Source organism: Nannospalax galili, unplaced genomic scaffold, assembly GCF_000622305.1.
Source record: "Nannospalax galili isolate Female #2095 unplaced genomic scaffold, S.galili_v1.0 scaffold253, whole genome shotgun sequence".
In the NCBI taxonomy this organism is placed as follows: domain Eukaryota; kingdom Metazoa; phylum Chordata; class Mammalia; order Rodentia; family Spalacidae; genus Nannospalax; species Nannospalax galili.
This window is the reverse complement of record NW_008335287.1, coordinates 1,966,717-1,984,755: the sequence shown is the minus strand read 5'-3', so window position 1 is coordinate 1,984,755 and position 18,039 is coordinate 1,966,717. Positions and strand designations below refer to the sequence as shown.

The following is an 18,039-nucleotide window of genomic DNA, read 5'->3' as shown; positions in this document are numbered from 1 at the left end:
TTAATTAATTAATTAATTTTTGGTCTTTTTGAGACGGGGTCTCCCTGTAGCCCCAGCTGGCCTGGAACTTGCTATTGAGACCAGGCTAGCCTTGAACTCACAGAAATCCACCTGCCTCTGCCTCCCAAGTTCTGGGATTAATGGCATGTGCCACCATGCCCAGTAAAAAAATTATGTATTTTGTAGGTATGTATGCATTTATGTTGGCTCACACTTGCCACTGCACATATGGAAATCAGAGGAGAATTTTCAGGAGTTGGCTCTCTCCCACCAGCGGTAAAACTCAAGAACTCAGGTCCTTGGGCTTGGTGGCAAGCACCCTTTACCCCCTAAACCATCTCATCAGCCCCCATTTCTTCTTGAGTCAGTTTTGGTAGTTTATTTCAACAAATTTGTTCATTTCACTTAGGTTATATAATCTGTTATCATAATACTGTTCTTTAGTATTCTCTTAGACTCAGCCATGCCTGGTGCACGCCTTTAATCCCAGCACTCAGGATCTCTGTGAGTTCAAGGCCAGCCTGGTCTTCATAGTGAGTTCATAGTAAGTTCCAGGAAAGCTGGGGCTACAGGGAGACCATGTCTCAGACCGAAAAAAAAAAAAAAAGATTCAACTGTATTGATTTTTCTAAAGAACTTTTTTTCTCTATTGCTTTTTTCCTTCTTTTGTTTTTTTCTGGGACAGGGTCTCCCTCTGTAGCCCCAGCTGGCCTTGAAACTAACTACATAGACCAGGCTGGCCTTGAACTTACATGCCTTGTGAGTGCTGTGATTAAAGGTATTCTTTATTATTTCTGCCCTTCTCCTGGTTTTGGGTTTTTTGTTGTTGTCGTTTTTTTTTTTGTTGTTGTTATTATTCCAAAGAAAGGCAATTTTTAACACATTTTTCCAGAAATAACTTGAAGCAGGTTTTATATATACATACATACATGTATGTAAAATGAAGTTTAATGAAGTTTAAGGGGGTAAAAATACAAATAAGAAATCAAAGATCAAAAGATTTGCCAACATGGGGTCATCGGGTCAACTTTGGTGGAATATGAAGGTTTCCATTGGCTCTGTTCTTTTTTTTTAAATCCTAACGAGTTTATTGGGCTTACTAACAGAGCATAGGATGGGGGTTTATTTACAGAAGAGTGCCCCCAACCCTATTTATGGCTGGGCTGTAAAGTACACACACAAATATGGATCCTGTGACTTCCCAACAGTTGTATAAAATGGCAAGAGGTGCCTCATTGGCTTCTTTTTGGGTTTTTAAAATATAGCCATTATATCTATACATTCCTCTCTCAGCAATGTTTTAGCAGCATTTCAAGTTTCTTTGTTTTGAGATAAGTTCTAGGTAGCATAGGTAGGGCTTGAACTCTGAATCCTCCTGCCTTAGCCTTCCTAGTGTTAGGGTTAGGTATTTATTTTACTCATCTCAAAGTTGTGGTTTGTGTGTGTGTGGTATTTATTGTTTGAGACAGTTTCACTATGTAGCCCAGACTGGCTTAGAGCTCCAGATCCTCCTGCCTAGACCTCCTGAGTGCTGGCATTATGGGCCAGCATGTGTCTGGCTCTTTTTGGGTGGTGATGGGAATTAAACCCAGGGCCTCACTGATACTGGGAAAATACTTTACTAGTGAGCCATATTCTCAGCCTTTAGAGTATTTTCTCATACTCTTTTTAAGATTTCTTCCTTGACACATTGGTTATTTATGTGTGGCAGTCAAAACACAACTTTGTGGAGTTAGTTCTCTCCACCCACCTTTATGTGGGTTCTGGGGATTGAACTTAGGTTACCAGGTTCCCACAGCAAGGTACTTAACCCATTGTGCCATCTCCCAGGACCTACAATTAGCTTCTAATTTCATCCTATTATGCTCAGAAAAAGCTACTTTGTATGATTTCAACTGTCTTAAATTTGAGACTTTTTAAAAAATAAAATATCAAATGATCTACCTTAGACACACTATGTTCTGTGTGTACTTGTTTGGTGGAATGTAGAGATGTTGGTAAGTTTACTTATCAAGTTGTTCAGGTATTCTATTTCCTTATTGATCTACTGTCTAGTTACTCTATTCATGGCTAAAAGTTCAGTGTTGATATCTCCAAATATTACTGTAGACTTGTCTATTCTTCTCCTCAATAATGCCTGGTTTTACTTCATGTATTACAGGGTACAACTGCTGAATACCAAGTTTATGATTGGTATATCTACTTCTTGGAATGCTCTTGTATCATTACATCATCTTGTAACACATCCACCAATAATTAGATAGTTCTCTGAGCTAATGAACCACAGAACTTTCTCAAGCCTATCAAACTGAAAGAAACCGAAATTAGAGTTTTTTATACCTGCCTGAATTCTAATTTTTTTCATCTGCTTTTTTTCTGTTTGTTTGCAGTGACGGGGACTGCATATTAATTCTGGCTTTATTAGTTACATTAAGAATATTTTAAGGGGGCTGAAGAGATGACTCATCAATTAGAGCACATACTGCTTTTGCAGAGGACCCCAGGGCAGTTCCCAGCACTTATGTCAGATGGCCTACAACCACCTGTAACTCCAGTTTCAGGGGATCTGATACCCTATTCTAGTCTGCCCAGGCATCTGTACTCATGGGTGCACCTTCCCACATACAGACACACACGTACTTAACTAAAAAATAAAGATTTTTTTAAAAAATGTAAAAATCCAAATAAAAGAAATGCATTACCTGTTGGGTTTTTAATCACACAGCTGGTAGCTCCATGAAGATCAGCATGCACATAAATGTCTCCTTAAAGACAAATGAGCGATGACACTTTAAAGTTCTATTTCCTTTCTTTTGTTCAAACCCTGTCTCACTATACTACTCATGCTGTTCTGGAACTTGTGGGACTGAGTGGTCCTCTTGCCTTAGCCTTTCAAGAAGCTCAACCACAGGCACACACTATATACCCAGCTTTAAGCCCTATTTTTAAAATGGGAAATACGGTCACAAATGTTAGCACTGAAAAACTAAAAAGCCTTTAAAAATTTGACACACCATGACTTGGAGAACTGAAAACTACTTTATAAATAGTGGAGAAGAATAAAAGTCCAGTAATAGAGATTAGCTCAGCAATGTTATTTTAGCAACATCTACTTAAAATGAGAAATGGCAAAGCACTTCTTCAACGAAGTTTGAAAAATAAAACATCAAATCTTTCTACTAATTACTTCTGTTAAACAAGAGTAGAAGGTGAAAATCAGTATCTACTAGTAAGGTAACTGCTGAATCAGGCAAGAGAAATTTTACAGAATCCTAATTGTACCTGGTGTCAAGTATCTTTTCACAATCATCTCATTCTGCTGCTGATCTCGTCCACCTATAATTAGATAATTCTCAGAGCTAATGAACCACAGAAATTTTTCAAACCTATCAAATTGAAAGAAAACAATGTTAACATTTTCTTTATAGTTGCCTGAATTCATATATCTTAACAAACAAAACAGGAACCTATAATGCCTGTATAGGTTAAGATAACCTGATGGTACAATTAATTACTTTCAAAGGATCAAGCTAATTTTAGTAAAAACCTAAATATATTTTTACAACAGTTTTAGAAGACACTAAATTCTATGGTTTTTTTTTTTTTTTTTTTTTTTAATCTTTTTGAGACAGGGTCTCCCTGTAGCCCCAGCTGTCCTGGAACTCACTATATAGACCAGGCTGGCCTTTAACTCACAGAGATCCACCTGCCTCTGCTACCTGAGTGCTGGGATTAAAGGTGTGCACCACCACACCCAGCCCTAAATTCTGTTTTTTTTTAAAAGGTTACCTCACTAGGTATGGTGGCACAAGCCTATATTCCTAGTACTCCAAAGATGAGGAAGGAGAATCGAGTTGTTCAAGCCTAGCTTCAGCTACATACTGAGTTTAAAGGCCAGCCTACACTGTATTATCCTGTCTTAAAAACAACAACAAACCCCCACAAACCAAGTTATTTCATTTATTTTCTTTTTAATTTCAAATCATGTCTGTCTGTCTGTCTATCTGTGTGTCTGTGTGGGGGTTTTGTGCATGTTGAATGGAGGTGCCTAGAAAGGCCAGAGATATCAGATCTCTTGGAGCTGGAGTTACAGGTGGTTGTGAGCTGCTTGATGTAGTGGTAGGAACCAAACTTGTGTCCTCTACAAAGGCAGCACATGCTCTGAACCACTGAGGCATCCCTCCAGCCCTAAAAGTTTTTTAAAACAAACAAAAGGTGAACAAGGAAGGAAAATAGACTACTACTTGGCTCACCTGTGATTACAATTTAAATATTCATAAAAATGTTAGAATTGGAACTAGAGAGATGGCTCAGTGATTAAAAGCACTGACTACTCCTTGCAGAGAACCAGGTTCTACTCCCAACACCCATATGTCAGCTAACAACTGTCTGTAACTCCAGTTCCAGGGGATCCAATGCCTCTTTTGGCATCTGTGTCCTTTGCACAACATAGGTGCACTTATATACATGCAGGCAAAACACCCATACACATTAAAATAAAAAAAAACACGAAATTGCTTCAACTGTATATGTAACAGAGCATGAGTGGCAAGAAAGTGAAATCCTCATCCTCTGTAGTGAGAAGTCAATAGCAGACTGCAAACAAAATCGTGAAGCATATTACAAAGAAAAAGGAGACTATCAAAAGAGTAAAAGAACTAAAAGTAGTTTCCTTGGAAGAGCACACAACTGGATAAGGGGGAAGAACTGCAAGACTACTTGTTTTATAACAAGCTATGTGTAACTAGATGACTTTCTAAATAATATGCATATATAATTTCAATAAAAACAAAAACTAGGTATAAAAAAAAGCACTTACCAATATACTTTTCTTGCTTTTTGAATAGAGGTAACTGTTTGTACTTCTTTTAAGGTTTGCTTTGTTTTCTTTTCTGCTGACTTAAATGCCTATTTATAAAAAGAATTTAAAAATAAATAACACTGAAGTAAACAATGAGACAAGAAAATTGTTCTGGCTGGGCGTGGTGGTGCACACGGTTAATCCCAGCACTTGAGAGGCAGAGGCAGGCGAATCTCTGTGAGTTCAAGGCCAGCCTGGTCTCCTTAGTGAGTTCCAGGCCAGCTGGGGCTACAGGGAGACCCTGCCTCAAAAAAGACAGAAAAAAAAAAAAGAAAAGAAAAAACTGTTCTGATACAGGGTTTCACTTTATAGCCCAGACTGGCCTTGAACTCACTATGTAGTCAGTCTAGCTGGCCTAGAACTCACAGAGATCCTCCTGCCTCAGCTTCCTGGATTACAAGCACATGTTACCACACCTAGCTTAATGAATAGTTTCCAGGGGCATGTGAGATGGTTTAGTGGATAAAGATGCCTGCCACAAAGCCTGATCTTAACCTGAGTTTAACCTCTGGAACCTGCAAGATGGAAGGAAAGAAGCAACTCCTACAAGATGTTCTCTGACCTCTTTATGTGTGTCATGGTGCACACACACACACACACACACACACACACACACACACACACTTTATAATGGAGGGGCTGGAGAAATGGCTCAGTGGTTAAGAGCACTGGCTGTTCTTCCAGAGAACTTAAGTTTGGTTCCTAGCACCCACATGGTAGCTAACAACCATCAGTAACTCGAATTCTAGAGGATTCTGATGCCTTCTTCTGGCCTCCACATGCACTGCATGCACATGGTATAGACATGCAGGCAAAACATCCATACACATAAAATATTTTTAAATGGAAAAAAAGGAAGGTTTTATGATATCACAAAATGACTTGCTCTACACATACAAATATATGTATAGTAATGAATAAAAGATATTTGCCTTAGCCCAGAATGGTGGCATATGCCTTTAATCCCTGCATTGAGGGAGAGGCAGGTGGATCTCTGTGAGTTCAAGCCCAGCCTGGTCTACATAGTGAATTCCAGGCTAGCTGGGGCTACAGGGAACCCCTGTCTCATTTGTTTAAGACCTACAAATTAAGGGCTGGAGAGATGGCTCAGCAGTTAAGAACATTGGCTGTTCTTTCAGAAGACCAGGGTTTGAATTCCAGCACCCACATGGCAGCTAACAACTGTCCGTAACTCCAGTCCCAGGGCATCCAAAAAACAGCCCCTTCTGACCTCTGCAGGCATTACACGACACAGGTGCACTTACCTATATGCAGGCAATACACGCATACACATAAAATAAAAATAATAAATATTGAAAAAAAAAAAAACCCTACAAATTAGGGACTTGAGAGATGACTCAGAGATTAAGAGCACTGGTTACTCTTGCAAAGGACCTGGGTTCAGTTCCCAGTACCCACATCGTGACTAACAACCATTCATAATTGCAGTCTAGGGGGTCTCTTCTGGCCTCCACAGGCACTGCACAATAGGAGTATATTTACATGCATAGAGACAAAGCATTCATACACAGAAAAAAATACATGTAAAAAAAAATTTTTTTTTTGTTTGAGACTTGGTCTCCCTGTAGCCCCAGCTAGCTGGTCTGAACAAAACAAAAGAATGCTAGTTCTCAAAAGAATTTCCTGACAGATTTGAGTATGGTTAATGAGAAAAGGGTTCTGGATATCTCAAACATCTGAGGAAACAAGAGGAAAGTGCTATTTGCTGAGATAACCAAAAAGGAGGGAGGTGAAGGTTTAGGGACAAAAACAAATTCTGGAAATATACATGTTTAAAGCCAAATTAAATTTGAAAACTATTTCTGATTTCAAAACCTCATTTAAACAGAATAAGTACAGAATAAGTAGACAGGAGGGAGGTGCAGGTTTAGGGACAAAAACAAATTCTGGAAATACACATGTTTAAAGCCAAATTAAATTTGAAAGCTATTTCTGATTTCAAAACCTCATTTAAACAGAGTAAGTACAGAATAAGTAGACAGGCATGGTGGTGCAGGCCTTTAATCACAGCACTCTGGAGGCAGAGGCAGGCTGATCTCTGAGAGTTTGAGACCAGCCCGGTCTACAAAGCGAGTTCCAGTTCAGCTGTGGTTACAGGGAAACCCCATCTCAAAAAGACCCCGCCCCAAATAAGTAAAAAGGTATAATAAAAATGATAAAAATAATTAATGCTGTCCCCAAACAATGAATATCATTCTATTAAGTTACCTTCTCAGCAGCTTCAACAGTCTTCTGTGTTTTTTTAGCAGCATATCTCTTGTGATCGTAATACCTAGAAAAATTAATCTCTCTTAAATAGTAAGTAAAATCTTTGCTTAGTTTTTAGATTTAATTTTATAGTCCCAGCTCAAGCAGAACAAAGTTGTAGAGCACTGAAAATAACAAAACTAGCTGGGCATTGGGGCACACGCCTTTAATTCCAGCATTTGGGAGGCAGAGGCAGGCAGAGCTCTGTGAGTTCAAGGCCAGTCTGCCCTACATAGTGAGTTCCAGGACAGCTGGGGCTACAGGGAGACCCTGTATCTAAGACCAAAAAAAAAAAAAAAAAAAGAAGAAAGAAAGAAAATAACAAAACTAAACCAATAACTTTTCATCAAAAGAAGTATATACAGGTATTGAAAAGCAATGTCCTCCAAATTAAAGCACTCCTCTAAGAGGGAAAGGGGGAGGCTAATCACACTCAGGAAGTAAACAATCTTAATACTCTGGGAAAATCTGAAAGTTGCAGGATTCATTCAGACCCTACTTCAGCTCTAGAAACAGTAAACAACTGCTGGAGGAAGAGACTGCTCAGTTGAGCTGGCAAGAAATCTGGACCTGTTGAGCTGCCTCCAAGTCATGCAGAGAACTCCAGGGCTGCAACATTCCTAAGTATCCCAGTGCTCAAGTGGGCTTTTCAGCGATGCAGCTACTTTTGTGTGATCCCTGCTCCTGTAAGTAATCCCTCATCCACAGTCCTGTTAGTAACCTCAATAAAAACTGTAGTTCACCAAGTTAGACTTTAGTTCAATTGTTACTTCAATCTGTTGTGGGCTCCCTTTCTGGGAGAAGTATGTGCATGCCTGTATGTGTGTGTGTGTGAGAGGGGGCTGCATGTGTGTTGCATCTCCCTAAGAAAAGTATCTCACACAACAGATAAAATAATAATTTTTCTTAACATTCTATGACTGACTTACTGCAGATAACTTCCCAAGAATTTATGGTTAAGTGACTTACTTTTTGGCATTGGCATAGGCAGACAGACTGAGATCCACATCAACAAGCAATGGCTTGTTTTTCTGAGGCTTCTGCAACTGTCTGTTCTTTTGCTTTTTCTTTTTTCCTTTTGGTAGCTCAGTTTCATTTTTCTCAACATTGACATCACCATCAACATCATCATCTTCCTCCTCTGATAACAAGTATGGATTTCTATTAAAAATATTCAATAGTATTTCACTAATGTCAATGATATCACTTTTAATTTAAATTTTTTCCTCAGTAAATGATTTCCTATGTAAATAATTTTTCTATTTCTGAGAATTCCCAAACACAGAAGAAATTTAAAATGAATACAGTGAAGGATTAACAAAATAAGAACAAGCACTAACTGCTTAACTAAGAGTCAAGCTTACCTTAGGAGCATTGTAACATGATTTGTGTGCAGTTTTAATTCTTTGATTGCATTTGCAACAGGGTCTCCTTGAGCTTGAGCTTCTTTCACAATGACTCCAATTTCTGTCCAGTCTATCTGGTTAGCTAAAGCACTTCGAACTACCTGAATGGCTCTGTCAACTATCTGCAGGTTCATTTCTATGAGCTCTCCTTTCAGTTTGTCTATTTCCTTAGGAAACAAACCAAAAACATTTACTATAGTGCCAGCTCAGATTACCACATTTGAAAAAGAATCTGAAAAAGCTAAATATAATACCTGAGCCTGCTGAAGAGCTTCTAACCTGTGTTCATGATCCTTTCGGACATTATCTAATTTCTTCAGTGCTTGCTTTTCCTTTCAATGACAAAACAGATTTTTCAAAAATTACATTTCTTCCAACTCATAGCACTTCCCTTCTCTTAACTGCTAAGCCATCTCTCCAGCTTAGGGAAAAGCAAAATTTTTTTTTTTTTTTTTTTTTTGTCTTTTTTTGAGACAGGGTCTCCTTGTAGCCCTCACTGTCCTGGAACTCACCATGTAGACCAGGCTGGCCTCGAACTCACAAAGATCCGCCTGCCTCTGCCTCCCAAGTGCTGGGATTAAAGGCATGTGCCACCATGCCCGGCCCAAAAAAATTTTTTTTAAAGAGTTAATACTTTCTCTTAACTCTTAAAATGAACTGCCCTGATTTTGTTCTACCCTGTCAATGTCATCTAGCCAGCTAAGTAAGTTCCCCTGTAGTTCACTCTCTCAAGCCCAACCCTCTAGAAACATCATGCTCTAAAATCATCTCTCACCTACCTACCTCCCATTCCCTGTATAGAAGGTATGTTTTAGTTATAGGTCAAATTATATATAAGGTACGACTCTAATTCCCTTGGCATATAAGTGTTTTATTCTTTCTTATGTGGCACCAGGAATCAAAACCAGGGCCTCATGCATACAAAGTACTCTTATCACTCAGTTACATCCCTGGTCCCAAATAAAAATCTTTAAAAACTTTTAAAAACTTTACGTGTCTATATGTATATCTGTGTGTGGGAATGTGTGGGAATGTACACGTGAGTGCAGGTGTCCACGAGGGTCAGAAAGTGGCACTGAATCCCCTGGAGCTAGGGTCAGAAAGTGGCACTGAATCCCCTGGAGCTAGAGTTACAGATGGTTTTGAGCTGCCCAGTGGGGGCGCTAGGAACTGAGGTCCTCTGTAAGAATAGTATGCACTAAATCATCTCTTCAGCACCCCACCTAAAAAAATTCTTAAAAAGTCCAAATTAGGCCAGGTGTGGTAGCATAAGCCTTTAGTTACAAGCACTCAGGAGGCAGAGGCAGGTGGATCTACACAGAGAATTCCATGCCAGCTAAGGCTAAAGGGAGACCCTGTCTCTACGCTCCCTCCCCACAAAAAGCACAGATTATTTTATTAATAATTTTAGTTTTCTCAGCATTATATTCCAGTACTTTTCAGAACACTTTTCCTCCTGAATAACAATATAAGATTCAGTATTGTTATTTGACTTCCTGTATAGCATTTTATCAGACATAATTTATATTTCAGAGTGTTTTGTTTAGCTGGGTTTTTTCTTTTTAAGATGGGGTCCCATGTAGCCCAGGCTGGACTCAAACTCACTAGCTGAAAATGACCCAATTCCTGTTCTTCCTGCCTCTATCTCTCATGTGCTGGATTGCAGGTATGTGCTGGTTTACAAGTATGTGCAACCACACATGACTTTTGACATTTTAAATTTTGGGGCCTTTGTTTTTGAGATATGGTCTCCTCATAGCCCCAGCTGGCCTGGAACTCACTATGGAGACCAGGCTAGATCTCACAGAGATCTGCTTGTCTCTTTCTCTCAAGTACTAGAATTAAAGGCGGGTGCTACCATGCCCAGCTTACATTTAAAATTTTTGTTACATTTTAAATTTACTGATTTGGGGACAATTCCATCTGCCTCTGCCTCCCGAGTACTGGGATTAAAGGCATATACCATTAAAGGCATATACCCAGCCCTGAGGACATATTTTTAAATCATAGTTATAGCACCATCAATTAATGAATATTTAAGAGATGAAATAACTAAAAGATTGAAATTATAAGAATGGTGACTATTTAAAGAACTCACAATGGCTACCAAAAAAAAAGTTACTGATGTAGTCTGAGTATCCCTTATCCTAAGTGCTTGATGTGCAGAAGTATTTCAGATTGTGGGTTTTCTTTTTGGGGGATGTGGGGGTAATTTGTATAGACATTACTAGTAGAGCACTCCTATTCGGAAAATCTGAAACTTTTTGAGCACCACTAGTATTCAGATGCACATGAAAATACGAGCCAAAGTGTTGCCATCATGTGGTAATCACATGATATACTTCATTCAGTTGATAGGAAACTGCCACTATTCACTATTTTAAGACCCAGAGAAACATGCACAAAGATCCACATAACTTGAAATTTTCATACTCTGCTAATATTTCTGAAAAATCAAGTCTCTTCCAAATTAAGAATGACTCTGATCAGTTTATGAAACTGATCTGCAGCACATGCTCTAAGAATATGGTCAGATGTGCTGCAAAAATAATGCATGTAAAATCCTCCTTGTAGAGTCATGATACACAGGGAAAAGATAAAGACCTGGTTTTAAACCAGCTTAAGGAAACAGCACAAAGTTTATGAAAAATAAACTTATTTGTAAAGAAAATACACTTCCTTCTCTGGCCCATATAAATTCTTCCTCAGAACACAACTCTCATAATACCAAAGTTTGAGAAGTTTTGGGTTGCTTTAACTGAATCATACAACAGGTCTAATATGCCCACTAAATTAATTCTTTTAGAAAATAGCTGAAAAGGAAATTAATGGAATAAATAAGGGCATACTTTCTCACAATGGATTCCTCTGAACTTTAATCCACACAACTTCCCAAATTTCTTCTTAAAGGTGACTTCTTAAATGAAAGCATAATCCACCCACCCACCAAACCTTATTCTATCACTAGTTGGTCTAATAGAAATGTTTTAAATAATACTATACCTGTTGCAAAGCTTTTAAATCAATTTTTTTTCCTTCTATCTTCGAAAAAAATTCTTCCCCAGCCTTATTAAAAAAAAAAAAAAAAAACAACTGGCTGTAAAGAAAAAAAGTATCATCTCTACTTCAACCTGCATACACAGAATTTAGTCTATTAAACATAATGCCCCTTAATGAACCTGATCAGATTTCTAATGGATCTATTACATAGGTAAACATATCAGCCAGGCGTGGCCGGGCAAGCCTTTAGCTCCAGCACTCGGGAGGGAGGCAGAGACATCTCTGTGAGATGGAGGCCAATCTGTCTACATAGTGAGTGCCAGACCAGCTGGGAGCTACTGGGAGACCCTGACTCAAAAAGACCAAAAGAAACAAAAACAAAAACAAAACAAAACCAGAATCAAGAATGAAACCAAATCTTTGATACTTTAAATTCAAATAAAAATAGCAACAGGGGTTGGAGAAATGGCTCAGCAGTTTAGAGCACTTACTGCTCCTCCAGAAGAGGACCTAGGTTCTGTTCCCAGCACCCACATGGATGCTAAAATGGGACCTTAATTATAATTCCACTGGATCTGACACCCTCTTTTGGCCTTTGTGGACACCAGGCACACATGTTTACATACACATAGGCAAAACACTCATACACATGAAATAAAAATAAAATCTTTTTTTAAATGGCAACAATTGTTTCTAATAGCTGTAATCTATAACTTTATAGATTTTTTTTTTTTTTCTGTCTTTTTGAGACAGGGTCTGTGAACCACCACACCCAGCAGCAACTGCATTTTCTGAGTCTCTCTGGTGGTGCTAGAGATTAAATACAAGGCTTTGAACATGCACTCACAGTAGGTTACATCCCCAGCAGCACGGTGGTATAATTCTTACAATTCATATCATGCTAACTGGTCAAAAAGCAGAAGTAGAAAACCCACCTTGTCAAATGATTCAAATTCTATATGTGGACATTGTGAATGTTGAGAAAACAAGAAAGGATGAAATTCCTCATACCTGTAAAACATGTTTATTACATCATATTCAATAATATTAATTTAACATATAAAGTATGTAGGCCCATGCCTACATACTTACGTGAGTATATTTTCAACTGGTTTGTCTGCATCCAGGCTTGGTTTTACTTCTCTTTTCTGAATTATATATCCCTACCAAAAAAATAAAAAATCTAATATTAGACTCATTTGTATTCACAATGAACAAAGTCAATACAATTGACTTTTTATGACTGATACTAAATTTTTCTAATTAAAAAGATACACTTAGCCGGGCGTGGTGGCGCACGCCTTTAATCCCAGCACTGGGAGGCAGAGGCAGGCGGATCTGAGTTCAAGGCCAGCCTGGTCTACATAGTGAGTTCCAGGACAGCTGGGGCTACAGGGAGATCCTGTCTCAAAAAAGACCAAAAAAAAAAAAAAAAGATACACTTTAAGTACTGAAGACAAATATTAAGGTAAAAGGTATTTTTTTAATGTTTCACTATGAGGAGGTTATAAATTACTAAATTTTGTTTTTCAAGTGCTGACAAATTAAAACACAGTTCTCTAAATTTCTCTTCTAGAGGACCAGAGTTCAGTTCCTGGCACTCACATCAGGCAGTTCACAACCACCTGTAATCCAGTTTCAAAAGGCTTCTTCTGGCCTCTGAGGGTACCCACACATGTGGAAAATGGATAAATACATTCACTAAATAAGAATAAAAGTAAATATTTTTTTTAAAATAAATTCCTGAACTACTTTTTTTTTTTTTGAGACAGGGTCTCTTGTAACTCATACTGGCCTTAAATCTGCTATGAAGAGAAGTATGACCTTGAACTTCAGATCCTCTTGCCTCCACCTCCCAAGTACTGAGATTATAGTTATGCACTCACCATGGGTCCTTATGCAGCACTGGGTATTAAACCCAGAGCCTAGTGCTTACTAGGCAAGCACTCTACCAATGGAGATTATCTCCAGCCCCAACACAGTATTTTCTAGAAAAAATAAAGAATAGAATAAAACCTAGAAGCAACAATACAAAAGCAAAAAGAGCACACCTTTAATCCCAGCACTCAGGAGGAAGAGGCAGGCCAATCACTGTGAGATGAATGACAGCCTGGTCTACATAGTGAGCTCTAGGCCAGCTAGGGAGACCCTGTCTCAACACCCACTCCCCCCAAAAGACTACCCTGGAGCAAGGAGTACAGGTGAATAGTAGTACAGTGTATACTCAGCATACCGGGTTCAATCCTTAGCACAAGAAAAACAAAACACCACAAACCCTCATCTTGTAATAAGCATATTACAGACAACAAGTTTCTAAGTTAGAACAATAGATATACATTGATCCTTTAATAGAAATTTTATTTCTGAAAATTCAAATAAAACCAAAATAATAAATGAAGGCTGGCAAGATGGCTCAGCGAGCAAAAACACTGGCCACCAAGCCTGGCAACCTGGAGTTCGAGCCTCAGGATCAATAGAGGGAAGGAGTCAACTCCTACAGGTTGTCCTTAACCTCAATACACAGGCTGTGGCACCGCCCCTCCCCCAACTTCCACAAAATAAACAGATACACGTAAAACAATATACAGCAAGTATACATGGTGTTGCTACCTTTCCATTGAAGCTGGATACTTTTTTCATATAGTCTTCTGCCTTCTGCAGACAAACCAGTATCTTTTCAATATCTGGGGAAATAAAATTTAAAAAAATGAAAGAAAGAAAGAAAGCCAATCAATTACTGATTAACCAGTATTAAATAAATATATACAAATATTTATGTATATAAAATGGAAAAATAGTTGAGTGTAGTGTGGCAGTACATGCCTGTAATCCCAAAAGGAAGCTGAGGCAGGACAATCATGGAGTTTAAGGCCAGTCGGGGCTGTACAGCGAGATCCTACCTCAAAAAAACAAAAACAAAAACAGGAATGAATGAGATGGCTCAGTGGGTAAAGGTATTTGCTGTTAGGTCTCCAGGACTACATGTTCAGAGAGGGAACTGACTCCCGAAAATTGTCCTCTGAACACATATACACACACACACACAAAATGGAATTAAAAGCCAGGCGTGGTGGCACATGCCTTTAGTCCCAGCACTTGGGAAGCAGAGGCAGGTGGATCTTTGTGAGTTCAAGGCCAGCCTGGTCTACATAGTGAGTTCAGGTCAGCTGGGACTACAGGGACACCCTGTCTCAAAAAAACAAAAAAAAAATGTAATTTAAAAAAAAAAAAAAAGGCCAGTGAGGTGGCTCAGTGGGTAAAGGTAACTGCTGCATAGGCCTGGAGACGTGAGTTCGATCCCTGGAACCACATAAAGGTGAGAGAGAGAACTAACACCACAAAGTTGGCTTCAGACCTCTACACACATGCTGTGGCATGTGGCCCTACCTCCCCAACATAGATCATGCATTAATACACACATTAATAAATTTAAAAAAAATTAAATTCACCAGGCATAGTAGCATACGCCTTTAATCCTAGCATTCAGGAGGCAGAGGCAAGTGGATTTCTGTAAGATTGAGGCCAGTCTGGTCTACATAGTGAGTTCCAGGTCAGCTGGTGCTACAGGGAGACCCTGTCTCAAAAAGACAAAAAAAAAAAAAAAAAAAAAAAAAAGTAAATAAATTTATAGCAACTGGGAAAGTATCTATGAAAGAATTTAAATGCTCAAGAATATCAGATATATGGCTCAGCAGTTAAGAGCACATACTGCTCTTCCAGAGAAGACAAGTTCCAATTCCTAGCAACCACATGAGGCAGCTCACAACGCTAGTAACTTCAGCTTCTGGGGGATCCAATGCTTCTGGCCTCCAAGGCCACCTGCACTCAAGTGTAGACACACACACACATACACATTAATTAAAAATAAATATGAAAATCAAGCATGGTGGTGCATGCCTTTAATCCTAGCACTCGGGAGGCAGAGGCAGGCAGATCTCTGTGAGTTCAAGGCCAGCCTGGTCTACATAGTGAGTTCCAGGACAGCTGAGGCTACAGGGAGGCCCTGTCTCAAAAAGAAATCTTTAAAAAAGAAAGAAAAAAAAACTTTAGATATAGTTATTTCATTTTTGTAATTGGTGTATGAACATAAGATGATGTTTTAGGCTGGAGAGATAGCTCAGCGGTTAAGAGTACTGGCTGCTCTTGCAGAGGACCCAGGTTCAATTCCCAGCTAAAAACCATCTGTAACTCCAGTTCCAGGGGAATTCAATGCCCTCTTCTGGCCTCCGTGAGCATTGCATGACACCGGTACACTTATATACAAGAGGACAATACACTCATACACATAAAATAATTTTTAAAAAATGTTTTAGTCAGTCTATTGACGGAATCATCCATCTTTCCTCCAAATCTAAAATGTACTTTATTCATAAATTTAATTTCCATTTATACTAGGTCCTATTTCTCAGTTCTTTATTTTGTCTACTGCTTCTGCAAAAACTTACCATTAATTACTATAGTCCCATGATACCATTTTACCTGTGAAAAGGTTTACAGATCAAGTAACCAGAGTTGCCCTGAACATTCTCACATGCTTTTGTTCCACCTATCAGACTCATTTTAGAAAAACTGAGAAAAATACCACCACCATCTCGTCATTGGAGACGGGGCTGGATACATGGCATCAGTATATTTCAAAAAATAAAATATTTGATTTGCACTTATTTTTTTGATCTTTTTTTTTTGAGACAGGGTCTCCCTATAGCCACAGCTGGCCTGGATTTGCTATGGAGATCAGCCTGCCTCCCAAGTGCTGGGATTAAAGGCATGCACCATCACACCCAGCTTTGATTTGCATTTTTTTTTTTTTCTGTCTTTTTGAAGCAGGGTCTCCCTGAAGCCCCAGCTGTCCTGGAACTCACTATGTAGACCAGGCTGGCCTTGAACTCAGAAGAGATCTACCTGCCTCTGCCTCCCAAGTGCTGGTACTACAGGTGAGCACCACCACGCCCAGATGGATTTGCATTTTTAAACAAGCACATATACACAAAATTTCATTTATAAAATGAAAATTATCTCTATGCTTTAAGAAATAATGCATAGCCGGGTATGGTGACACACCTTTAAACCCAGCACTCAAGAGGCAAGAGGTAGGGGGGGCCAGCTTGGTCTACACAGTGAATTCCAGGCCAGATGAAACTACAAGGAGACCCTAACTCCAAAAAAAGAGCAAAACAACAATAACAAAAAACTAAATTGTACATTACTAGGGATAAATGTCCACACTAGCGGAGGAAGCTAGGAAATCTTGCAGGTGTAGGCTACCCTGATCAATTTCTGTTTAACTTTTTTTTGTTTTTTTGAGATTGGGCCTTACTGTGGAGCCCAGGCTGTCCTCAAACTCACCAAGATTCTCTCTAGTTCTAGGATTATAGATATGACCCACCATGCCCAGCTTCATATCAAATAATAATAAAAAAAAACCACCTCCCATTATTTATCTTTATGTATTTACATATTTATTTCTGTGTGGGGCTCTGTTCTCTGCTTTCACCATGTGGGTCCTGGGGATTAAATGTATGGTTGTATACTTTATAACAGAATATCAGAAATAATTTTTTAAAAAAATTTTTATTTATTATTTTTATTTTATGTGTGTGCATATATTGTCTGCATGTAGGTAAGTGCACCTGTGTCGTCCAATGCCCATGGAGGACAGAAGAGGCTTTCGGATCCCCTGGAATTGGAATTATGGACAGTTGTTAGCTGCCATGTGGGTGCTGGGATTTGAACCAGAGTCTTCTGAAAGAACAATCAGTGTTCTTAAAAGCTGAGCTATCTCTCCAGCCCCTTAGTATCTCTTCTTTGAACAGACTGTCTCTCTTCAAAAATCTTACTCCAGCAGAGCTGAGTTCAAGTAGAAAAACCCACCTCACAGTTAAGCAATAACTGTTATTTGTGTGGCCAGAGCTCTTGAAAAGCATGTTTCAAAATACTATTGGGAAAAGCATCTTTCTGCTTTGAGGACATCACGTTGATAGGATATGTATGGGGAGTGTGCTGGGAACAGGTAACTGAAAGTAAGGGGATAATCTCAGTAACGACCTGAGACCCTTGGTAGAGCTCTATTTGAAACTGCTTCCTCTGCCTTGCCCAAGAGTTTCCCAATATATTTTCATCTTTCATTCATATGTGTTTTTATAGCTTTTCTCTAAAAAGTATTTTGACTAATTTAGTTAGGGGAAAACTAAGCTAATTTAGATTTTAATTATTTCCTAGTATTCAAGAAAAGGGGGGCTGGGGAGTAAGATAAGCTAAAATCTAGAATTAAGGCATTTTCTTCATTCAGTTCTCATATGTCAATAAATTTGTTATTAAATAAATGTATTAAGGGCATTTTTAACAGTTGAGATTACACACACGCACACACGCACACACACAGAAAAACATATGTATGTATATTGACCTTGACAAATATTTTAAGTGGAAAGGAAGATGATAGAAATGCTAATTCATGTATTATATATTTTCTTTGTTTGGCAAGATATGAAGTAGGGAAAATAG

General features: G+C 38.7%; 1 protein-coding gene across 1 annotated transcript in view; it reads right to left on the bottom strand.

The window, feature by feature from the left end:
- Positions 1-18,039, bottom strand: part of Nemf (nuclear export mediator factor) — a 68,875-nt gene that overhangs the window by 23,626 nt on the left and 27,210 nt on the right. Inside the window, exons 8-18 of the mRNA XM_008829861.3 lie at positions 14,146-14,219; positions 12,628-12,698; positions 12,471-12,546; positions 11,539-11,601; positions 8,790-8,867; positions 8,494-8,702; positions 8,099-8,290; positions 7,091-7,154; positions 4,820-4,908; positions 3,283-3,386; positions 2,703-2,765 (exon numbers count right to left, since the gene is read on the bottom strand). Coding sequence (XP_008828083.1) covers positions 2,703-2,765; positions 3,283-3,386; positions 4,820-4,908; positions 7,091-7,154; positions 8,099-8,290; positions 8,494-8,702; positions 8,790-8,867; positions 11,539-11,601; positions 12,471-12,546; positions 12,628-12,698; positions 14,146-14,219 — 1,083 coding nt within the window. The remainder of the gene's footprint in view (positions 1-2,702; positions 2,766-3,282; positions 3,387-4,819; positions 4,909-7,090; positions 7,155-8,098; positions 8,291-8,493; positions 8,703-8,789; positions 8,868-11,538; positions 11,602-12,470; positions 12,547-12,627; positions 12,699-14,145; positions 14,220-18,039) is intronic.